Consider the following 22,760-nt stretch of genomic DNA (forward strand, 5'->3'; position numbering starts at 1 on the left):
ACAACTCAACGGTTATCCGCCTCCCAGGAATCTAGCGTCCTTCCTCTAAGAACAGCCAAGAGATGAACAAGAAATACAAATACGCAGAACCGCAGAGAAGAAGAGACGTGTAGGCGCAAACCTGGGGAGCGGGGCGGCAATTATATAATGTACAGACTGTGGAGAAAAAGGGACTACTAACGCAAATGGTTCAGCCCACACGGTACGGAGTCTGCCCGGCAGTGTGCCCGGAGCACGCCTGAGGCTTGCCTGGCCATGACTCCGTGCGGGCTACGGAATCAAACAATGGCGGCGTGTAAGCACGTCACGAAACGCTCCATGGAGGCTAAAGCCATGTTATACCCGCCACGCTTGTGCGTCTCTGGTTACGGTGGCCCGTTAGTAATCCGCCAGGGGGAAGCCGAGGAGGAAAAGAGTGGAAAACGAACATGTAAGATTTCAAGGCACCAGAACTTTGTCACGGGGAGTATCGTTTGCTGGGTAGGGTATGCGGAGGTCCTGCAAGAGTTGGTAGGTGGCCACGTCTATATACGCAACCGCCGTAAACCTCTCGGGGACATTTGATCTTATATCTCCCCGAGAGGAATGGTATAGAATATTTGGGAGCCAATGTGCGAACAGCCTTCAACAATATGACCCTGTTGTGACTCACGACGTGCATGCACTGCTGACGTTCAGATACTATGTGATACAATTTTTCCGCCTTTCGGCGTATCTACCTAGATGAAGAGAAAGTAAAGTAGCGGTAAGAGGCCCTATAGGGGTATTGCTCGGGCGAGTAGAAACAAGTAAGATGATGCCGTAGTGGTGTACAAAGCAAAGTCGGTCTGTCTTATGCTGTCGTGATCTTATGGGAATATGCTTCGTCGTATCGTTTCGTACTTTTGGTGTGAAGAATCGCTGGGAACGCCTCTGCAAAACGCCTCAAACGCTCGCTATGCTATACACCCTGAAGAGCAAACCCACCAGAGATTTTGTATGTTGCGCGCGAATACCAGCGCCGAAATCATGTGGACATGCCCGTAGATATGAAAAAAATTACCGTGGTCCATGGTCCCGAGAATGAAATGGAGTCTTCAAGCCTCGCCGGCCAAGTGCTGGGTGGCCAAGCGGTGACCGGAGGGATGAAGAGGGGATGGCTCGACTTGCTCAACACGCTCTTCGATGTACATGTTGCCAAGGAGAGCAGGGGAAATGGTCCCGTCCACAGAAGGCTGCAGCTGACCGCGCAATGCTTTCTGGCGACGATTCTCACGCTCGTTGATCACGTTTTGCATGGTCCTGACCGTGCCAGTCCAGCCAATCTGGTTAGCTGTTGCGCGATGATTGAACAAGCGCTCCAAGAGAGGAACTGGCAGCGACAGCAGAATAGTGGAGAGTACCCGAGTAGCGTGGCTTGCCTGGAAATCATCCTCGGGGGGCGCATCGCCGAAACGAATCTTGCTCAATCGAGGGTTGTGGGTAGGCGGTCGAGGCTCAACAAGAGTTGGGAGACGCGGCGCATCTTTCAACTCGGGCGCAATCGTATACAAGGAGAAGTCAACAGGAAAAATATATGCCATGAATTCGATAGCATAGTTGAGCAAAGCATTGGTGAACGGGTCATCCTTTGAGGACCGAGACGCCGAGCTGGCTTGCAATGCGTAATGTAGGACTTGGTCGATAGTGTCCCATCGAAGAAGCATACGCGCAATCTCAACACCACGCGCTTGCATACTAGGAATATGCAGTGTCCTTGCTGCCGCAATGTAGCTTAGAACCTGTTGCATGCGTCTTCGAGCCTCGTTTGACGGGACAGCCTGATCGCTGTCATACAAGTAAGGCGCAAGGCCATACAAGAAGGTTTGCGCCGACAGAAGCGGTGCCCCATACAAGACTTTGACTGCCTCCTCGATAGATTCGCGGGTGACAAATGGGTCCAGCGCGAGGATGTCGATAGGGCGGCGCGCATCCCTCGAACGGTGGCTAGGGGTAGGGCTACGACGAACAGCATCTGCGACGACTACACTGCGCACAACTATGATGCCGTGAACCGGAATAGAGACAAGGATGGACTCTGGCGATCGAACTTGCAAGATGAAATCAGCAAACTGTGGATTGCCAAATTGAGTGGACAAGTAGGCGGCAAGCTCGAAAGGCGACTCCTCAAGACGTTCTGCTGGCGGCGCAGTGCTGTTTTGATACATGACTGCATGCTGATCTTCTCCGCGATCAGAGGCGAGTTTCGTCTCTCCGAACTGGGACTTGCTGGGTGATTGAGGGTGCGGAGTACCCGTTCCATTCGTGATGAAAGCTGCATCCCTTGAAGGGAAGTGACCGTTGAAGGCACTTGGATCTGCAATGGGCCCATTGGAGAAGGTTGGGGATCGAAAGGCACCGCTAGTCTCGTTAGTAGGGTCCATTGGCGCAGCGGAATATGGCGGCTGGAGCCAAGGTGCCGTTGCCTCCGATGGGTGCTGAGAATGCCCCTGGAAGAACGGGGTGTACTGCGCAGGAGCGAATCCAGGCGGAGGGCGAGGCACGGTCTGCTGCTCTATATGTACATTCGATTCAGTCTCCTGGGGCGTCGCCGAAATCACGGGTGATGCATTCGCGCTCTGGAATACGACGGCTCCTGCGCTGAGTCGGTGTCGATGATACGGCGCGTGAGCCTGGTCACTACCATCTGCAGGTGGCGTGTGTATATCCGTCCTGCTTGTGCTTGAGGGGTAGAAGGGCGGTGGCAGTTCAGCGGGTACGGCCAATTTGCGGTGGACACCATTCACGTCTGCCTTAATCTCGGGGCGGTACGCAGATGGTGGGGTTGGGTCTTGGGTTGGTTGGCCTTTGATAGTGACATCTGCGGTTTGGTGGGTTAGTTGAGTAGTTCTAAGGGGTACAAGCCTGGGGGAGGGGCGTGGAGGCATACCTTGAGCGTCTGCACCATGTTCGACATGGTCATCGTGCGAAGTCGCTGGCGAGGCACCCAAGACGGGCGTGTCCGCGTCGTTGATAGAGGCTCTAGAGTCTGGTGTCAAGGGAGTCTCCCCAGATCTTGCGTGCTGGTCTGCCGGCTGCTCGTCCACCTGCTTCTCCTCGACCGCGGTCTTGGGCTCTGGCTCCTGCTGCGGCGCAACGGCAGCACCTTTATTAGATTCCTCTGGGGTAATAGGCCTTGCCGAGGGCGGAGCACGCGACAAACGGTGAGGGATGGCAGGAACAATGCGAGGCAGCGGGCGACGGGCCTGCTTCTGCTTCTGCGACGAGGGCGCGGTATCGGCAGAGAGGGGCGCCATGGCTGTCCTTGATATCAAGAACCGAGCCGAGCAGGAGAAGGAGCGAAGGTGTCGCAGCGGCTCCAGGTAATTGCGGCGTCGTTGTGTTTGCCAATTATCCTGGAGCGCCTTCAGACGGGGAGAAGGCTTGGAGGCGAGAGGGGTGGGGGGTGTCGCAGAGTGAACGCAAAGGCAGATGGAGACTTCCGATTCATGTGGGGATGATTTTTAGCCTGCATATATGCGTCATAGCTCGCCGGTTAGTCAGCACCCACTATGATCTACCAGCAACCCACCTGTTGCCTACATGCATCTTCGCGTCTCGTAATCTCTTTCCGACACGTCGTCACACGTCGCCGTTCACATTCTGGCCTCTCAGGAAGCGCTATTCCGCTTCTGCGTTACCTGCTGGAGGCCGCCGTGGTACCATTCGACTGCTCGCCTTGGGCTGACCGCTTCTCCTTCAAACGAATGCGACCTGGCCTCGCCCCAGGCAGCGGCAACCTCTAATGTGGCCTGATAATCTTAGACATGATCAAGCTACCCGGGTAATGGAGCAATGGGCTACCTTGGGTTGGTCCAGAAAGGTGGAAAGAGCGGTACTGTGAATCTAGGTAGTTATCTAGAAGACGCGGGACGTCCCTGTGAACGGGACTTGGATAAGTAACCATCGAGAATTGAGCAACATGCCATGGTCCAGCCAATTGCGCATACCTGAATTTAAAAAAAAACCACTATGGTTCCGTGGGTTGATGTCAAAATCAATATTCCTATTCTTTTGAGGGTTTCAACTCCACATTTCCCAATAAATCCCCAGTCTGTCCCTCCCATTACACATCGCCACTTCCAGGAGTATTCAGACTATCTGACACCTTCTCCACCTGGGCGGCATTGCCAAAACAAACACCATAGTCCTCTTGCCGCAAGCCTGCGCGTTCTTCCTCCCTATCTGCGACCCTACGTTGACCTCATATTCCCTTTAATCGCCTAATTCCTGGACTATACGCTCTTTAGTATCACATATTCCATCATGGTTCTTGGACAGGCTCTGTCCCCTTACCATAACAGACATCCTATCCCGGGGCTATTGCCGATGCGCACAGTGAAGAGCAAACAGTCACGATTCTTCCCTCCGCCAACATTCCTTGCCTCCCCCGACACGACAGAATGCTATTCTTCGACGCCCAAGGTACTGGATTCCGCACCCACAGAATCAGAACCTTCTGACTCGAAATTTTCCAATGTGCCAACACGTCCCACTCATGCACAGAAGAAAGCCGCCTCTGCTGCATGCCGCGCTCTTGCGTCGATGAAGGTCAACTCTACTTTTGCTCTGTCAGATAACGTCTCACATGCCAACAATACCTTACATAAGGTGCCAATTCAGGAATCGCCATCATTCCCAGTACTAGGTGAATCATGCAGACCATCTACGCCGTGCTCTGTAAGCCACGCATTACATGGTACACACCAGTCGCCGCCACCTCCTTTCAAGCTCAATGTATCCCAGTCATGCTTCGTTCGAAGTTACAGAGAACCATCCGAGGGGATCACCACATTCAAGCCTTCGCCTTCCCCACTCATCACAGCACCGGTAACCTGTCCACACCCTTTCATCAATATGCCAAAGCACCAGCCACCGCCAGCTGTACCAGAGGATCTCTTCCAACATTCTTCCTCGAATTCGATGCCACTCAGCCGAAACCCAGCCCTCGAACCTACAGGCCCAGAAGTGCAACAGGGACTGGACGATTTCTTGGGCATGGGACATCCGAGTCCATGTTGGTGCAGCAAGCATGCAAAGCTGACTGCTCCTTCATGCAAAGTTACTGCCCCTACTCTCGAAGAGACGAAGGCGTCCTATGGAGGGGATTTGTATGACTATACTGGACCCAGCGCAGATTATTCTGATCCTGAAACCGACTCCGACGTGGGCGCCGTCTCCATGTCACCTCCCTCTCAGAGTTCACGACCCGAGATTGATGACCTATACGACATGGTATACCCGGCCGAATCCAGCGACGACGAATGGTCCATCATTTCCCCCGGCTCTCGAAATCGCAAGCTTCGCTCTCAGTTCCTTCCTGCCACACCTGACGGTCACGTAGTAGGTCCTACCCAGCTTTTCCGCTCTCCTCTAGTACCATTCCTAACACCAGAGTATCTGCTCTCTTACTCAGACACCGAGACCTTTTTGCTGAGTCCCTCGATTTTGTCTCCGGCGCTATCCCCAGTTGAGCCAGCGCAGTTCCCGCAAGTCGATAGACGTGAACGTATAAGTAGCACGGCAAGCACTAGTATTGGTGGCGGTTGGCATACGCTATAGGAAGTCTCATATTTCAAGCAGGTAGGAAAAGATATTAGGTGAAGACTAGTCAAGAGAGTGGGGTCGAGATGGTATATATGGGTGGCACGGACTATGTTGTAGGTGTTGACTTCAGTGCTTCGATCGAGGTACATGGCCTTGAATTCGGGATTTACTGGCGCTCGTAAGGAAAGGGTTAGATTGAATTCTGGGATTTCTCATTAGTTTGTATAGTAATCGGTGTACGTCTCACGTTAAGTGAAACAGACAAGAAACTCATTTACACCGACATGAAGCAGCGCAACCTTGTAAATCAGTACCTCATATTCCAGATGCCGGACCAGGGGCCATACTACGGCCAAGCAGGCTGGCTCGCGTACTGCACTGAAAATTTGGAACCCTATCGCACTGGGATTAGGCGTATTATGGGCGTTTTGGAAATCATACTAGCCCAGGATAAAGATGGCTGGTTTGTGGGCGATAAGTGCACTTTCGCGGATCTTGAGTTCTTGTCGTACAATCGGCAGTCTCGCGGTGTTCCTAGGCTGTGCGCAGGCGGGATGTTTCGAGGGTTTGCCGCTTATGAAGGCTTGGTATAAGACGATGAAGGGAAGAGAGAGCTGGAAGACGTCTGTTGAGACGAGGATTCGGTTGATGGATGAGATAGGGTTGTTGCCGAGTGGGACGCCGAAGGGGGGTCATTAATGCTCGAGTGCGAGGAAGAGAAGAGTATGGTCGATTAAAAAGCTACCGCTGCGAAGGACCACCGTGTTATGGGTGGCGACGAGTCGTTGCAGTGATGTGGAGATCTATAAGGAAAGAATAGACTCAATCTGATATATTTAGGACTGGAGGAATTGTGAAAGAACATAGGAGAATTGGGCCGCGCCAAATATTCGAGACAAGCCGCTAATCTTTCGGGTTAAGATATAAGACACACTCCCCAAACACCCTGCCAAAACGGTCCTGTCCAACCACGGTGTTACTGCTAAATTTCTCCGCTGAAACCCCGCGTTTCAGTTTGAATTGAAATAGTCGAGGGCTAGAAGGATCTGAGCGTCGATGATCTTTGCATCCCTCCACACCATCGTCTTGGATGCTGTTACACAGCATACCAGCCGGCCCTCCCTGCGTATGTGTCATGTCTGCGACAATTTGACGCACAGGAAGCCGTTGAGTTTTGCTCATAATGAGACTATTCTTATTAATACGGTGGAAACCTATGGGGGTATCATAAACTGTGATGTTGTAACTCTTCAAAATCGACTTGCATTCTTCGCAGTAGTCGCTGTCTTGAACGCCTACAGTAATCTCCTCTTTCAGGAGATAATCTGAGGAGGTTTCCCGAACTGGTTGCACCTCTTTAAGTACATCTCGGATCTCTAACGCAACTACATGCCGGAGGAAGGAGTTTGCGTCGCTATAACCTTGTTGTTGGGAAAGTTTCAGTGGACCGAATCCAAAACAGAGAATCTCGTTGACCGTTCGCATCCGTGGACCATTTTGTCTGATATGATCTGTCAAAAGTGTACAAAAGGTCGAAGCCCTCCAGGCCGCTCTTTCATTTTCGAAAAGTTGTCGATTGCCGTTGAACCGGCAGCAATCTTCTGGGAGTACAATATCCTGTCTTTCCTTTACTCCGAGTATCATGCCTCTGAACTCAGGAGAGCATGCTGGTTGCAAAATCCTCCTCGATGATAGATCACAGTAGTGGGGCAATAACCACTGGTGGTAACTAAGGAGTACAAACTCTTTGTTTGCTCCCTGAACCGGAATAATATGTTCATTTCCATCAGCATCGAGGGTCTTGATCTGAGCTTGGTTTAGGGGGCCGCTATTCAATAACGCAGAGGCAGCCATCCAATTTCTGAAGAAAGCTGGTGTGAAAACTGGTGGACCGTTGATCCGAGCTACGAACGAGCCCCAGCCTACTGGATTGCTCATGACTGTCAGATACAGGCTAGTATCAGTTTGAGAAGGCTTTTTGTCTTTAGGAATGTGTTGGCTTTCGGAGATATAGGTGGCGTTCGAAATAAGGGGTTGAATGAAGTATAAGCTGTTTCTTGTAGAAGAATATCATTCTGCGAGCACTATTAGCTTGTATTTATATGCCGTTGGATGCATGAGTCTACAGACACAGTCATACAACGACCATCCCCTGTGCCCGTCATATCGGCACGAGCAAAGATGCTAATGAGTAAACAGACCACGTGCATCTGCCATAAGTCTCAAATGCACAAATCCTGCGCTGACCAACTGACACTAATCGCAATGATAGTGCTATTGAAGGTAGCTAGAAGGCCTTCAGTACATTGCTAATGAGCAAATTCGATCACATCAAGCCCTTGCGCTATAGCGTCACGACTGCTGAGTAAGTGACTCTTCAGTCTATAAGTGTTTACCTTTGAGAGCATGTATCATTGTGGCCCCTGCGACGTTCGAGCTGCTATAGATTTGTCCAAGCCGAATGTGACGTCGCGGTGACACGGAGCCTGACATGACGGCACCCCGTTTTATGTAATGTTTGTTGACGATAACAAAACCCGATAGCTGTATAACAGTAGTGAGACCAACGGCGATTCGATAGAGAAGGTGAGTCAGAGTGGGCAGGAGTGAACGCAAAGGTCGGTCGCCGCATGGGCCATTGTACGTCATTACCGATATCTCTCAAAAATAGGCAGGGTGGTAATGAATAGTCACTCTTGAATCACCTGGCTCATCATATAACATACTCGATTAGTCTTTCTTTGTTGTCATTGCTAGCGTATGAGACCGTCGTTAGCGGTTCTTTGTCTATGCCTACTTGAACTTCAGTCTAGCAGGTACCAAATCACTCCATCTCTCTCGTAATGACGTACATGGACTCGCAATCTTTGGCCTAAATCAAAATCTCCTCCGACTTATGGGTTCCCAAGCAGATCCGTTTTTGTTCTTTCCTTCCCAGAATTGAGATATCCCACCTCGCTGTCTACATAATATCCTCTCATCCCACGCAACTGTGCTCATCCTTTAGCGCTCACAGTCTTTGCTTACATCTTCATATAACCTTTTCTGGTGTCATTTACTGTGTGACAATTGCGCCATACGATACTGTCCATGACACAGATCGCGAGAGCTCTGGCCCAAGCGTAATGGTGCATGCTCTGCAATGACATTAATCGAGGTTGGACATGCAAAGAAGGTAATGACTACAGCCCGAACACACAGGCAGGCTGCGCCCTATATAAACCGCTGAGGTGATTCTCTTCATTGAGCTGCACTTGGTTCATCAACAGTTTGCGACAGCCTGTCTAGTGTCTGGGTTTATGTCAGTGAGCATGCCATACGATATTCTTCCGGGTCTTTTTGTTCCTTGGTCTATCTTGCGGCATTCGGCAATAGGCAGCTTGCACAAAAGGAGCTGAAAAAAGAAGCATGTTCATGGCGCTCAGGGGGCTACGTGGATAATTCGCACTTACAGGTATTAAACCATGACAACGGAATTGGCAAGATCCGCATGTGTAATGATGATGATATCGATCAGATTCTGGTGAGACGTTTGATCTTCTATCCTTTTGAGCATGTTGCTGAATCAAACACTAGAGCGAAACCCCTCAACTCCGATTTATCCTGCTAAGCTCTATGAATATGGCGCGGTTGATCCAGCCAACCCCGAGACACCTGCGCCATGGGTGGCCAGCACGTTCAACATCTCTCAGCGTGCGCTATTCAAGATCATGACAAATTACGATATTGCTCCTGCAGCCAGCTCGCATATACGGGGACAAGAGCAGACATTCGGGTCTAAAGTCTCAGTGAACGAGAGTGGCGAAGTGCAGGCGTTTGGTAAGTGAAACGCACATCCTTTTGCGGGTACCCGTACTGACATTCAAAACGTAGAGTTCTGGTACGCCATCCGCGCGAGAGCGTACTTTCGCGAGGTTGATAAAGATGCTGACCTCAAAATGAATATTGTAACGAAGTACGACGTCCCGATCAAATCGACTATTGTGGTCTTAAAATATAGATCCTTCAATGACCTGGCATGCAAGCTGAAGGGTGGGCTTATTTCCAAACTGCACGAGCTGGTTATGGAACCCAGCACTCGAGAGGTTGCGAAAAGTCCGTTCGCAGTTTCCCTTCTGCATTTCAACGCCACCGCGCAATGGTATCGACGAGCAGCACGAGATCCGGGAGATAGCTTGAGAAAAGAGGAAGAAAAAATTCATGACGGACCCGAAAATAATGAAAACGAGGTCAACGCGATCATCGTGCGGAGACTCCATCTCACTATGCGTAACCTTGACCAGGATAAACTACAGCTCACGTTTATTCTTGGTGTTATCGACAGCCTGCGCAAGCAACATGACCTCTTCTACAGGCTTGTCCGGAAGTCTCCTAACCCAGATGATCGAGACTGGCTGTTCTTAAGTGTGAATGGGGAACTTGATCGCATCGGAAACCAGTTGACCTACACTGGGTCATCCATCGAAGGCGTCTGTCATGGGACGCAGAGACTGTTAGATCTTGTGAGTACTTTTACACATCTTTCAAGTTCGCATGCTGATACTGACTGAACAGCTTTTCAACATTTCTGGGCTGCAGAATGCTCGCTGGAGTGAAAAAGTGGAAAAGCAGACCGTGTACGAGGGTGCTTCGATGAGCGCCATGGCCTTATTCTTCATTTTCTTTTTACCAGGCGCCTTCACTTGCGGAAGTGGTCGTTGACCTACAATATCATTTCAATCATTGACTCCTACAGGGTGTGCTGGGTACACATCTATTCACGATGAACTCAAATAAAGCATGCTCCGCCTTGCGCGCAGCCTCGCAAGAGTGGATACTGCTCATTACCATCATCCCGATAGTAGACTTGCCCTTCTTTGCCTGGTCTGTTTGGCGGACGGACCAAGACTAAGACTGAGATCACTCGAAAAATTGAAAAAGATAATATCGAGACCACAACGCTGCAAGGCATGGCCGGTGGACGATAGAAGGAAAAGCGTAACAATGCTTGGGGCCGGCGTGCATATACCCAAAACGCATCGGGGGTTCCTCTTACTTGGGAATGATCCCTCACCTTAAAGGCCTTGGGTAGCTGAGACAGGTTTCTGACGCAGGTTCCTTCATCTCATATTTTCAGGACAACAATAACGACTGCTTTATACTGAGCCAGGTCATTGTACATATCTCACCTCAACCTCACTGAAGGTACTTTCACAGAACTGGCGATACCTCTCCTCGGGCGCAAGCGCTTTTGATACCTTTCTCTCACCTCATCCTCGAATGAGAGTTATCATATCCACAATCATCTTATTTTCGTACCCAATCACCATACGAACCCTACCAACTGAACAAATCATCGTCTTCGGATCTTCGTACCGGAGCGAAATGCAGAGCTACAATGACGATGTAGCTAGTGAAGTATGTTTGATATCTTCAACGCCGAATTCGTTGTTCGCTGAAAAGTCGGGCGTCGATAGTAATCAAGTCTCGAAGATATGTTATGTGGGTGCCGGTTATGTTGGTAAGTGAACCCTAATACGGATTCTACATGGCCAAGGCCTTCGCTGATCCTTTGATAGGCGGTACGAGTGCAGCAGTGATGGCACTAGCGAATCCAGGAATCCAAGTCATCGTCGTTGACACTAGTAGGGCCAAAACCGATCGCTGGAACTCGAAGCATGTACCCATCAATGAGGCCGGCCTGGACCTTGTGATTCGCATCACCCGAGACGGCTTAAGTGAGCATGATTCAGCGCAACCCCAACGTGCGGCAAACTTGGTCTTCTCTACAGATTGTAGTCGTCATGTCAGAGAGGCAGACATAATCTTTCTTACTGTCAGCACCTCCACGAAAGACTATGGGGAGGGCGCTGGGGCTGCGATCGACATTGGAGACCTCAAGATAGCGGTGGAGACCATTGCAGTTGCAGCAAAACCTGGGGCCATCATTGTGGAGAAGAGTACAGTCCCTTGCAAGACTGCACAAATGATTCAAGATATAGTAAGCTTTGCTCGAGTAGTATGATTTGGTGGTTTGGAGGAAATCTGACAGGTTGTGCAGCTCCAATATCACCGGCCAGGAGTTCCTTTCGAAGTTTTGTCTAACCCTGAATTTCTTGCCGAAGGAACCGCGGTAATGGACCTTTTACGCCCCTCCCGCGTCCTCATAGGATCAGGCAAGACAGCATCGGGACTTGCAGCCGCGGAAAAACTTGCTTCTCTCTACCACTGGATTTCGCCCGAAAAGATATTACGAGCCAACCACTGGTCTGCCGAGCTAGCGAAATTAGCATCGAACGCAATTCTGGCACAAAGGTTAAGCAGCATCAACACCATCGGTGCAATGTGTGAAGCCATAGGTGCAGACATAACCGAAGTTTCTCGCGCCGTCGGCATGGATCCGCGAATCGGACCTTCCTACCTCCAGTCAGGTCTCGGCTTTGGAGGCTCCTGCCTTAGAAAGGATACGCTCGGACTTGCTTACCTAGCTGAGGTTCTTAGTCTACCCGAAGTCGCATCGTAATGGAAATCTGTCATTGATATGGACACTTGGCAGGTAGATCGCTTTGTCGAAAGGGTCATTCAGTCATTCCATGGGACTTTGAGGGGCAAGAAGCTGGTAGTGTTTGGCTATGCGTTCAAGGAGAACATATCTGATTCGCGAGAATCACAGTCTATTCAAGTAATTAGGCAGCTTCTGCTCGAGCAACCAGAAGAGATCACTGTCTACGATCCTGGATGCGATCTAGATTTCATGCAGGATGAACTGTTGCGTACTCTCAGCCCCATGAATAGTCCAGTTAAAACGTACCAAAATCCCTACGAGGCTTGTGAAGGAGCGTCTGCAGTATTGATACTTACCCCCTGGGAAGCATTCAAGTATCCGCCTTGTTCAGCAAAAACATCCCCTACGGCGATATTCGAGAATGACAACATACTCATCTCGCAGCCAGATGGGCATATTGAGATCACGTTAGCTGAAAACGTGGAAATTCAAGAAGGATATCTGAAGCCAAGTCCGGGTTGCCCTGAGGGTTGTGCAAAGTGTATGCAAGAATTGGCCAGAGCAAGGTCAAGCCCATGGTGTCAACCAGTCAATTGGGGAAGCTTGTTGAAGCATATGAAACAGCCAAGATGGGTATTTGATACTAGGAGGCAGGTGCAAGCGGAAGAATTGGAGAAACTAGGCTGCAAGGTTGTTACCCTAGGGCGAAGCAGTTTCGGTGCTTGAAAGCGGTGTCAGTATCCACATGTGCTATATGAGGCCATTGGCATATCAAGCTTGGAAGGTTTGTCGGCAATGCCTTCTTTGAGAGATTTGAGGCAAGATAAGAATTACTGGGAGTCATTGATGGTATCAACTATGTTCAAGATCGAGAAAATAGTGTGGGGAGTTCGCAAAGTCGATATCTAGAGCTACGGTTGGGATATGTTTCGAATCTATACACATGATGCTCGAACGCTTCAATCTAATCGCGCCTCTAACCGCTAACACCGTTGCCTCTAAACTCTATTGTCGGACCCAAGCCATAGATTCTACAAGCTCGCCTGCGCCTGCTCAAACTCCTTGCTAAACGGATAGTCAGTGTATCCCTCCTCGCTCTTCGCGTTGTAAAACGTATCGCGGTTGTACTCGTTGAATTCGATACCCTTCTGCAGCCTGAAGACAAGATCGGGGTTAGAGATGAAGTACCGCCCAAACACGACCACAACATCGCGGTCCTTGTGCTCCTCCATGAGGCGCTTAGCGGAGTCAGCTCTGAAACCGCCAGCGATCAAGAGGGGGCCGCGATACAGCGGGAGGAAAGGGTTGAGCTTGTAGGTGCTCTCAATGTCTGCATTGCCGGATACGCGGGATTCCACGAGGTGCACGTAAGAGAGGTTGAAGGCGTCGAGCTTCTTGATGATGTCGCTGAACTGGGGGATCGGATCCTCCATCTTCATGCCTTGGAAGTCGGAGAATGGACTCAGCCTGAGGCCCGTCTTGTCTGCGCCAACGGCGTCAACGACCGCCTGCGTGACCTCGACGGCAAATCTGGATCGATTCTCAACGGAGCCACCGTACGAATCTGTGCGCTTGTTGCAGTTGTCCTGCAAGAACTGATCGATGAGGTAACCGTTTGCGCCATGGATTTCCACACCGTCAAATCCAGCTGCGATGGCGTTCTTAGCCGCTTGTGCGTATGTTGCAACTGTCTCTTTAATGTCTTCAAGCGTCATCTCCTGGGGAACGGCGTCATTTTCGCCTAATTGCGTCGCGCTGGAGCTCTTCACTGTGAAGCCATTTGCCTCTGCGAATTGCTTATTTGCAACGCGGCCCAACGCCCAGAGCTGGATGTAGATGAAGCTACCCTTCTTGTGGACTTGATCGGTGATTTTTTTCCATGCGTCAATCTGCGCTTGGTTGTAGATGCCGGGAATATTGGGGTAGCCACCGTGCTGCTTGGAAATGAAGGTTGCCTCTGAAATGAGCAGTGTGCCAGGGAATGAGGCGCGCTGGCCATAGTAGTCCTTGACAAAGGGAAGGGGGACGTGTTCATCGTCGGCGCGGAACCGTGTCAGGGGAGCCATGGCAACGCGGTTGGTCAGCTCAATAGAGCCCAATTTGAGCGGCTTGAAGAGGCGGGATTCTGGCATCTTGATGGTATTCGCGGTGTATGTTTGAAGACTGAAGGGCGCAACTTGATTGCGGACTCAAAGCTCGATATTGTGATTTAATTTGATACACTGGAAAACAGTCGAGACAGACGCACATTTTATATACTTGTTCCATTTTCTAGTCAATTGCCGGTTAAACTCGGCGCTTTTGTAACGAGTTTTTCTCGCACTTTCTGCGTGATCGTTTGAAGCTTGAAGGGGTAGATGACGTTATTAGCGACTATTTGTCAGCGGCGGAAAATACGCGAGTCATGAAAACAGCAGTAAACTAACATACGACGGAGGAATGATTAGCCCGGAGGCGGAATTCCGTTCGTTCTTCTTTTGTATGATTGGCCTATTGATTGCCCGGTCCGTACACTCCATCTGACTATTCTTACTGTGTTGACAGTTCTGACACAAGCTGCTAAGCATGAATTGTATTTCCAAGCAGTGTGCAAAGTCTAGAACGACTTGCATAGACGTTAACGAAAGATTTTACAGGTAAGACATGACGACAGATCTGGTTAGGCCAGATGCTCTTGCTTTCCTCACGCTTAGCTTCTTTGCACGGATGGTAAAACTTGCATATAGTAGACGAAGTCTTCCCCTTTGTCCTTCTTATAGCTAAATCCATGCATTGTTTAATAATATGAAGGCCCTACCGCGCTTGCGATAATCTTTTTAATGTAGTATATTGCGGATCCTCCGTCCAGTAGTCGCAGATACCAAGGTGCAGCCTAATTTACTGCTAATCGCGATTGAAAGGTCACCGTAGTTCTTATTGCAAATAGCTTAGCGATGTTAAAGGATACATAGCTATAATTAATAAAAAAGTAATACTCTATAATTGTCCTTGCATCGCGCATTGTACTACAACTATACACTGCGATCTTATCGCGTTTGTCAAATCCAAAACAAGCTGCAGTAAAAGATATGTAGAACACAAACGATAACAGGCACTACTATGAAATATATAGTTGCCGTGTGAGATGTAAGATGTAGGGCGGAGAGGGAACAGCGGAGTACATATTTAAGCACACCCCACTAGTAGCGCATGCGTCTCTATCTTAAGTTCAAACAAAACTCCAGCCTCATTCGTGTATCAAGCACTCTACTATCCTCCATTTTTCTAGTAACCCCGCATAAAGACTATACAGATAAGCAAGATCCAAGACCTATATCTACTCGCATTCATTCGCATTATAGCACCCCTCTATTCCATACCTCTATTGAAGCATAATCCAAGAAACTCACCAAAGTACCTAGACATAGCCACGTAGTAGTTACAAAACTCCCACCAACAAACATCTCTTTATTCTCCCCTTCATTTTCCAACACCCCAATCCGCAGCGCAATTCCGAGTCTACCCGCACCCGCACTACAGTCCTCAACATGATCCCCTGCCAGCGCCTCTCAACAACAATCGACAGTATCGGCCCAAACATACAAGCATTCATACATACGCGAAACAAGGGAGGGAAGGATGCGCGCCAACCCACTTAAAAAACAAGGATAACTAGGATATACGAGATAAAAACTAAATATAGTACATGCAGTCCTACTGTAGTATACTAGGAATCGGAACCGGAACCGGAACCGGAATGCACAAGAAACGATACAGTAGCGAACGAGGAATCCTGGGTTTACTGTGATTGTGGCGCATGTGCATGCTGCATGCATTAGTAGTCGATGTGGTACAGGTACAGAGGTACATGTTGTTGAGCTTATCTTTATCTCGACGTTGCCTTCCTCGGGCCATGAGCGATAAGGACATTTCCCATCAGATTTCGGGAAGAGGAAAGCCTTCCATTCTAGAGCCAGCTTGTCGATGTTATACGGTGTTGGATGCACGGCTGCAAGAGAGAAAAGAGGAAGGTGTTTGTTTTAAAATTTTGATTATTTTTTGGAAATTACAATAGTTACACGTTTATTTGCGTTCGAAAATAGATACTATCAAGGTCGTAGAAGGGCACCTCGCATACGCCAATGCATCAGTAAAGGGTTCAATCAGCGTTCTACACACGATCTTGCCAGACTTGTTACCACCCTGCCTCTATCGTGCAAAGCATCAATACATCCGCCCGCGACTAAGGTCTAGAACTGCGCAATAGCAACCGACACAGCCTGGTCGTCCGAGTGACTGATGCTAATGTTGATCTTCTTGAGACCAACGCGTTGGGCCTCTTCTTGGGCGTGCCCATGGAGCTACGTTCAAGTTAGCATATCATCTCTCAACTAATCTGATTCATGAACATACCTGAACAGTCGGCGCGCCCGTCTCGTCATTGATAATCTCAATGTCCTTCAGCGCCGCACCGGCACCCTTGCCCTGCACACCCAGCGACTTGAATACAGCCTCCTTGGCAGACCACTTGCCTGTGAAGCTGGCTTGTGGGCTAGGTGCCTTCTGGCAGTACGCAATCTCCTTCTCGGTGAAGTTGCGCTCGATGAAAGTGTCGTTTTCGATGTTGAGGGCACTCAGGCTTTCGACATCGACACCGACCTTGGTATTGGCAGAGGCGCTGGCCTGAGTGAGCGACTCAACCATCTTCATCGTCTCCTCGGCCTTCTTGTCCTTCTTCGGTGCGTGGGCGAACTGCGCTGGGTACTTGTATGTCGACGTCTTCTTGTCGACAGTGACGCGCGCCTGTGGGTTGAGGAAGACCTCCTGCTGCTTGTCATCTTCATACGGTGCCTTATCCTTGGCGCGGAACATGGTGTTGTTGATGAGGCCATCGTGGAAGTATCGGTAAGCCTTCTTCTGGCGGGCCTGAACCTTCTGCTTGTAGGTAGCGAATTGCGCGTGGTCAAGTGCTGCATAGAGGTACTTGGGGTGGATACCAACAGCTTGGGCACCCTTCTGCCCGAAACCGAACGAGGTGACGGAGAAGGCCTTGACACCATCAGTCTGGATTGGTTGCGATGGATATAGGATGTAGTCAAATTGCTCCATGACCTTATCCACATTGTCGGCGTTGCGGTTACCTGGGACGAGACCAGTGTTAAGCACTTGCAGACAGCCGTTGAACATCCAGGCACCAGCGGCACCCTTGGGGTGACCGGTGAGGTACTTCTGGAATATACCGAGCAAAGCATTGCCCTTCTTGCGACCGAGGTGGCGCATTTGCTGGCAGATGACGTCGGATTCGTTCTTGTCGTTGGCGACAGTGGATGTACCGTGGAATGAAGCAACGTCGAGGTCGTCAATGGTGAGACCCCATGTGGCAAGAGCACCACGGAGAGGGGCGATGCGTGGATCCTGCTTCCAGAAGCTGTTACCAAGGCTGTTAAGCGCATCCTTCTCCTGTCGCTTGGCTTCAAGCTCAATGTTTGAAGCACGCTCTTGCAGGTAGTCGGCCTCGTTGAAGTCTTCGCCGGAGACGGCCTTCATGGCAGCCACCTCTTCTTGGAGATACAAGACCTCGGACTCCTGCCACTGCTTGACCTGTTTGCGTCGCAGATCCATTTGTCGCCGCCTGTACTTGATGTCGAGCAGAGGCGATGGGAACTTGGATGGTACCTCCCGGGCAGTCGTCAGAACACCCTTGCCCGGGGCAGGGACTGAGCGACCGATCTTGTCAGTTGCCGTAGCGGTGAACGCTAGAACACCGTAGATGGGAACACCCATGTCCAATGCTAGCCTAGCATCCATGATGACCTGCATACCGCAACCTTGCGATTCCATGAAGCCATTCCTGGTAGTTGTGGTTGGGCGCGACATTTCCTTGGGCGTGCGTCCGTGGGCAAATTCGTCCTCGGCATTGCTCGTGGCCTTCATGTTGGCGAATTCGTACGAGCCTTCTTCCTGGAAGTCATCAAAGCCACCAACGAAGCAGACACGTGCCTTGCCCTCGACAATGGTGTCGTAACCGATATCGATAGACTCGACAGCAGTAGCACAAGCACCAACAGGTGTCTTGATAGGGCCGGTAGATGACAAGAGCAACATGTTTACCCAGGCACTCATCGTATTGATGAAAGACTCCTGAAGGATATCCTTCTGAACGGGCCTGTCAAGGAAACGATCCTTGTACATGCCTCTCAGAGCAGTAGTACCTCCAATACCGGAACCAACACAGTTACCGACTTGCGACAGGTGGACATACTGGTAAAACTCGTAGGGGTCAGTGATACCACTAGACAGGAGACACTCTGCAGTCGACACGAGCACAAAGAGGGTAACTGGATCGACCTGGGAGATGATGTCGTCTGGGACGCCGTATTGCTTCGCGTTCCAGCCTGTAGGGATCTGGCCAGCGACAAGGCGGTCGAAGCGTAGAGCCTTGGGGATGAGCAGGGTAGCACCCTTCTTCATTCGGACAGTATACTCGCCAGATTCCTCGATCGCGAAGATCTCAACCTTCTCACCATGCTGGCGCTTGAACTCATCCGCGAGCTCCTTGGACGCCTCGAAAGGATCAAGGTCTTCCTCAATCTGGATCTCTTGCATAAGCTGCTTCTTCTTGGGGTCATAGCCGTTGAAGAGCTCGGGTTCGATTAGACGGATACCGGTGTGCTCCAGGATGTACTTCTCGTACTTGGGCTTGATATCTTTATCGTCGACTGGCTCACCGGTCTTGGCATCGACCCAGCCCGAGTAGCTCTTGCCCTTGAGTGGGCCATTGTGGTTCTTGATAAGACCCATGATCCAAGCAATCTCAACGCAGCCCTCGAGGGAGAATTCGCCGTAGGCCTCCATCTCCCACCGAGTCCTTGAGTTACCCCAGGGACCGAGCTCGGCGAAACCTGTAACTACGACAACCTTCTCAAGGTCGACCATGCCCTTGAGATCCTCGTTAAGAGGCTTGACCTCTGCGTCCCAGTCGGGCAGCTTAGGGAAGTCAAACTTCATGTTGGCGCGAGGTTCAATCTTGGCCTTCTTGTACAACGCCTCGCTGGCTTCGCCGTTGACGACCTTGTTCTCGATAGCGTTCTCCTTGATGACAGCCCTTCGAACGTCGCTAGTCTCCATGAGGTCCTTGCGGAGGTCGGTCATGAGGTCCTTGAGGTTTGGAATGTATTGGAAGCCACCGTTCAAGTCAGCCCAAACTGGTTCTATCTGGCAAAGGTTGACAACGGCAGGGGCCATGAGACCGAGCAAGTTGAAAGCCATCTCCTGTTGGGAGAAGGTGCGCACACCATACTTCTCAATACCCTCAGCGACGACGTTATTAGCGCCCATAAGGCCAGTGCCGCGAGTCCATCCGATGACAGCACCACAGATGGTGAGGTAGTTGCCCCAGCTCTCTGAATGCCATCTGGAGAAGAGAGTCTCAAGAGACATCTTGGATTCAGAGTACAGACCGTCGTTACCAAAGGTACCGTGGTTGGGAGATAGCGGTAGGATGACCTGGGCTGGGCGAGTCTCGTAGCCATAGGCCTGCTTCTGCTTCTTGACAGCGCCAAGCATGCGAAGAAGATTGGTCAACATGATGCGATGAGCGAGTTCGGACTTGGAGTCGATGCTGTCGATCTCACGGCCATTCTCGGGAATGGCGGCGAAGGGGACGATGAGATCAAGATCCCAACCGAGACCCTTCTTGACGTCAAAGATGTAGTCGACTAATGCCTCAACATCCTGGTTGCTGCCTTGATTAAAGGGCACAACGATGAGCTGAGAGCCACGAGCACCGTAGCGAGTGTACATGGACTGGTAGTACTCGGTGACCTCGCGGGAGAACCGAGAGGTAGTGACCACGACCTTGGCTCCACCACTGATGAGGCCCTGCAGGACTTGTGCGCCAATGGAGCCAGCACCAGCACCTGTCATTAGGGCGTATTTGCCCTGGAAGGTGACACCTGACTGTGCAGCGTTCTCGAGACAGTCGAGATAAACGCCCGTCAGCTTCTTGCTGTACTCCCAGCCGTGGTCGTCCTTTCTCTTCAAGTGCAGGAAAGGTATAGTCTCGACCTTGCCCTGCTTGGCCGAGCCGTGTACGCGGCCACTGCGGCCCTTCTTGGCGGTGGGCGCGGCTTTGCCATTCTCACTGGGCATGATCTGGCCCTCGTTCATCGACAAAGAGCGAATGACATTGCTGTACAAGCTCTTAATCTGCAGCTGGGATGACTTGGAAAGCTTGTGTTGTTGCTTGATTAGCTTGTAAATGCGCTGTAGATCGTTTTGGACCTTGGTACGGTTGCCGTATTCGGAGAGTTTTCCTCCTTCGGCCATTTCCCGTACGTAGTGCTCTAGCTTGCGCACGCTAGCTCTGGGGGCCTCTTCATAATTCAAGTTGCCCTTGCCGTCGATCTCGAGATGTGGAGCCGTGGGGACAGCGACATCCTTGTATACGGGAGCCTCATTCAGCACGTCCTTGCAGTTGTCGATGAGCTGCTGGCCGAGCTCCTTTGCGAGCTCGTATGTTTCGCCGCGCTCTGTGGGACAATGGTCCATGTGGTACTGCATGAAATCGAGGAGGAGCGGGTTCGATCGGTTCATGATGGCGATGCAGCGGCTGACAATCTCGCGGTCCACGGCCTTGAGCTTGCCGAAGATGATGTCGTAGTACATGCTGAGGGCGTCCTGACGTGCCCAATTCCACGACGAGTCGTATACACGCGCTTTGAGGGGTGTGAACTGGGGCTCGATGCCAGTAGCGTAGAACTCGCCATGCTCCGTGGTCCAAAGGTCCAACTGAGCCTGGAGGGCCGACTGTGTTTTTTGCGAATCGACGAAAGACTTGTCGCCCGAGCGAAGGTCGATCTTCAGGTATCTCGCAAACAGCTCCAGTTGCTGCTTGAACAGCTGGCGCTGGTCTTTGGTGAGTGCGTCAATGGCAGCAGGGTCCATCATCATACCACCACCCGCGCCTGCAGCGTCTCCGCCTGCCGTAGGAGCGGACAAGTTGATTCCAGCAATGGCCGCGTATTTGTTCGCCTGCTCGTCCAAGAAGGCCTTTCCATCGTTCTCTGAGCCCAGACGTGCTGCCGGCTCGTTGGTAATGGCGAACAGCAGAACGCCGTCCTGGCGACCTTGGGCCAAGCCCCATCTTGTCTCCAAGTGCTTTCGCACGGCTGTGATGTTGAAGCCACCGGGCATCTTGGAGGACACCATGCGGGCAATGAGGGAGGAGGACTGCTTTCCAAGCTGACCATTGAAGGTAGCCTGCATCGAAGCACCGAGCTCGTCGAGGGGGGTGTCTTCGGGCTTTTCGGGCGTTGAGCCAAATTCCTTGCCCAAGTCTCCGAGGATCTCATTTTGAAGCGTGGACTTGCCTGCAGGCGTGTTAGTCGATGTTCAGGCCCTAGAGAAAAATAAAATAAAATGCAATTGACGTACCTCCAACAAGATCCTTGATGGCCTTGCTCAGCGGAATGTCCATGAGAGCCTTCTTCAGCTTCTGGGCGACCAAGGCCCGCACAATGTCGGTGGCTGTGACTGGCGCATCGGGCACCTGTGCTGCAGGTCCAGCGCCTGGTGGTGGGGGAGCTGCAGCGACTGGTGCTGATGCCGCAGAAGAGGGCGCTGCTGGAGCTCCTCCACTGCTGGCAGCCGGGGCCTCTGGCTCCTCCTCGATGGGGTCTACGTCGTAGTAGATGTCCTTTGCGTCCTTGTTGTAGCACAGAATTTGGCGCTGCACTGAGAGCGCTGCATCGTGTGCTTCGTATTTGCTGGCGAGTGTCCGCTTCGCCATGACACCAAGCGTGTCTGCGGGGCCGATTTCAACGATGCGCTCTGTGGTCTTCTCGCCGAGGATGACATCTTGCGTCTCAATCCACCTGACGGGCGAAGCAAACTGGTATGCAAGCAGCTCGATGAGCAACGTGTGCGAGAGCTCCTGCTCCACCTCGGGACGCATGGTGGGAGATTATCTGGGGGGAGCAACAATGGGGCGAAAGGAGGGTGTATTGAAGCTCGGGGGAGCTCAATGGGTATCTCTAGTACAAAATTGGAGGAAGGGTCTCTTGGCGTCTAAGGAGGGCAGCAGCGTCGAGAGGGTGACGTGCTATTAGGTGTGTGTGCACTTGGGGAGAGTGGTGAGGAGGATTGGGGAGGGTTGAGGTTGGGGGGTCGAGGGTGCGGGAGGGTGGGCGTGAAGAAGGCCGGGCAAGAAATTAGTTTGGGACAACGAGGAGTGGTGAGCAGCGGGAGTTCCAGGAACACGACACCCAACGCATTGGCAGTTTATGATGTCTCGTTCGAAGGGAAGATAATACCACCAGTCAGTGCGTTGAGGATTTCTCGGGCTGGCCCTACTAAAAATCCACCGACCCCTGCAGCGGCAGCTCGTCCAAGCTCTGGTGGGTGGGTGCTCAACAAACCAACCTGGCCTGGAAGAGGGCAAGCTTGCGAGGGCGACGTGATGCAGCATTGGCTGCTTTTGGGGGCAACATTCTTCTCACTCCTCAACAACGGGGTCAGCAACTATGTATTATTATCTATCTATCGCGACGACGACGTCTTATACACGTCAGGATGTGTGTGGAAGCAATGCCAATGCCAGTGGTGGGAGTGGGAGTGGCAGTGGGAGAGACGGTGAGGGGGCCTGTGCTGGCTTGCCCGCAGTGCCGACGTGCGGCCACAGCAGCCTCGCATCCCCAACATTTATTACCAAAACGAACCCCCCCTGTCCACG

The 22,760-nt window shown here is 51.3% G+C and overlaps 8 protein-coding genes across 8 annotated transcripts; 4 read left to right on the plus strand and 4 right to left on the minus strand.

Annotated features, from left to right (window-relative positions):
- Nucleotides 1-601: 601 nt before the first annotated feature.
- K460DRAFT_389214 (uncharacterized protein) lies at nucleotides 602-3,440 on the minus strand. Its single transcript, XM_040935731.1, has 2 exons — nucleotides 2,909-3,440; nucleotides 602-2,839 (listed from the first exon to the last, which is right to left on the minus strand). The coding sequence occupies exons 1-2, from the start codon at nucleotides 3,273-3,275 to the stop codon at nucleotides 1,077-1,079; spliced, it is 2,130 nt and encodes a 709-aa protein (XP_040785174.1). The 5' UTR covers nucleotides 3,276-3,440; the 3' UTR covers nucleotides 602-1,076.
- A 604-nt stretch (nucleotides 3,441-4,044) lies between these two features.
- K460DRAFT_189308 (uncharacterized protein) lies at nucleotides 4,045-5,908 on the plus strand. The gene has a single exon (XM_040927107.1). The coding sequence runs from the start codon at nucleotides 4,285-4,287 to the stop codon at nucleotides 5,578-5,580; it is 1,296 nt and encodes a 431-aa protein (XP_040785175.1). The 5' UTR covers nucleotides 4,045-4,284; the 3' UTR covers nucleotides 5,581-5,908.
- On the plus strand, nucleotides 5,850-6,158 carry K460DRAFT_410012 (uncharacterized protein; the record flags this gene model as incomplete). Its single annotated transcript, XM_040937318.1, has 1 exon — nucleotides 5,850-6,158. One exon carries the CDS (start codon nucleotides 5,850-5,852, stop codon nucleotides 6,156-6,158), a length of 309 nt encoding a protein of 102 aa, XP_040785176.1.
- Nucleotides 6,159-6,468: 310 nt separating this feature from the next.
- K460DRAFT_410013 (uncharacterized protein) lies at nucleotides 6,469-7,503 on the minus strand (the record flags this gene model as incomplete). The annotated part of the gene is made up of 1 exon (XM_040937319.1): nucleotides 6,469-7,503. The coding sequence occupies one exon, from the start codon at nucleotides 7,501-7,503 to the stop codon at nucleotides 6,469-6,471; it is 1,035 nt and encodes a 344-aa protein (XP_040785177.1).
- A 958-nt stretch (nucleotides 7,504-8,461) lies between these two features.
- On the plus strand, nucleotides 8,462-10,532 carry K460DRAFT_380436 (uncharacterized protein; the record flags this gene model as incomplete). Its single annotated transcript, XM_040935261.1, has 7 exons — nucleotides 8,462-8,487; nucleotides 8,872-9,088; nucleotides 9,177-9,384; nucleotides 9,439-10,067; nucleotides 10,120-10,255; nucleotides 10,344-10,432; nucleotides 10,464-10,532. The coding sequence occupies 7 exons, from the start codon at nucleotides 8,462-8,464 to the stop codon at nucleotides 10,530-10,532; spliced, it is 1,374 nt and encodes a 457-aa protein (XP_040785178.1).
- Nucleotides 10,533-10,942: 410 nt separating this feature from the next.
- On the plus strand, nucleotides 10,943-12,775 carry K460DRAFT_380422 (nucleotide sugar dehydrogenase; the record flags this gene model as incomplete). The annotated part of the gene is made up of 6 exons (XM_040935260.1): nucleotides 10,943-10,950; nucleotides 11,022-11,065; nucleotides 11,124-11,545; nucleotides 11,606-12,037; nucleotides 12,101-12,423; nucleotides 12,610-12,775. 6 exons carry the CDS (start codon nucleotides 10,943-10,945, stop codon nucleotides 12,773-12,775), a joined length of 1,395 nt encoding a protein of 464 aa, XP_040785179.1.
- A 92-nt stretch (nucleotides 12,776-12,867) lies between these two features.
- K460DRAFT_370585 (12-oxophytodienoate reductase 1) lies at nucleotides 12,868-14,269 on the minus strand. Its single transcript, XM_040934193.1, has one exon. It carries the CDS (start codon nucleotides 14,179-14,181, stop codon nucleotides 13,081-13,083), a length of 1,101 nt encoding a protein of 366 aa, XP_040785180.1. The 5' UTR covers nucleotides 14,182-14,269; the 3' UTR covers nucleotides 12,868-13,080.
- A 2,009-nt stretch (nucleotides 14,270-16,278) lies between these two features.
- On the minus strand, nucleotides 16,279-21,983 carry K460DRAFT_359195 (uncharacterized protein; the record flags this gene model as incomplete). The annotated part of the gene is made up of 3 exons (XM_040932180.1): nucleotides 16,279-16,389; nucleotides 16,442-21,399; nucleotides 21,464-21,983. 3 exons carry the CDS (start codon nucleotides 21,981-21,983, stop codon nucleotides 16,279-16,281), a joined length of 5,589 nt encoding a protein of 1,862 aa, XP_040785181.1.
- Between the last annotated feature and the right edge of the window lie 777 nt (nucleotides 21,984-22,760).

This window comes from Cucurbitaria berberidis (assembly GCF_010015615.1).
Source record: "Cucurbitaria berberidis CBS 394.84 unplaced genomic scaffold K460scaffold_5, whole genome shotgun sequence".
Lineage (NCBI taxonomy): Eukaryota > Fungi > Ascomycota > Dothideomycetes > Pleosporales > Cucurbitariaceae > Cucurbitaria > Cucurbitaria berberidis.

Coding starts and splice junctions, on each gene's coding strand:
- K460DRAFT_389214 (XM_040935731.1), bottom strand. CDS start 3,275: ATGGCGCCCCTCTCTGCCGATACCGCGCCCTCGTCGCAGAAGCAGAAG. Junction 2,840..2,908: donor ACATGGTGCAGACGCTCAAG/GTATGCCTCCAC, acceptor ACCAAACCGCAG/ATGTCACTATCAAAGGCCAA.
- K460DRAFT_189308 (XM_040927107.1), top strand. CDS start 4,285: ATGGTTCTTGGACAGGCTCTGTCCCCTTACCATAACAGACATCCTATC.
- K460DRAFT_370585 (XM_040934193.1), bottom strand. CDS start 14,181: ATGCCAGAATCCCGCCTCTTCAAGCCGCTCAAATTGGGCTCTATTGAG.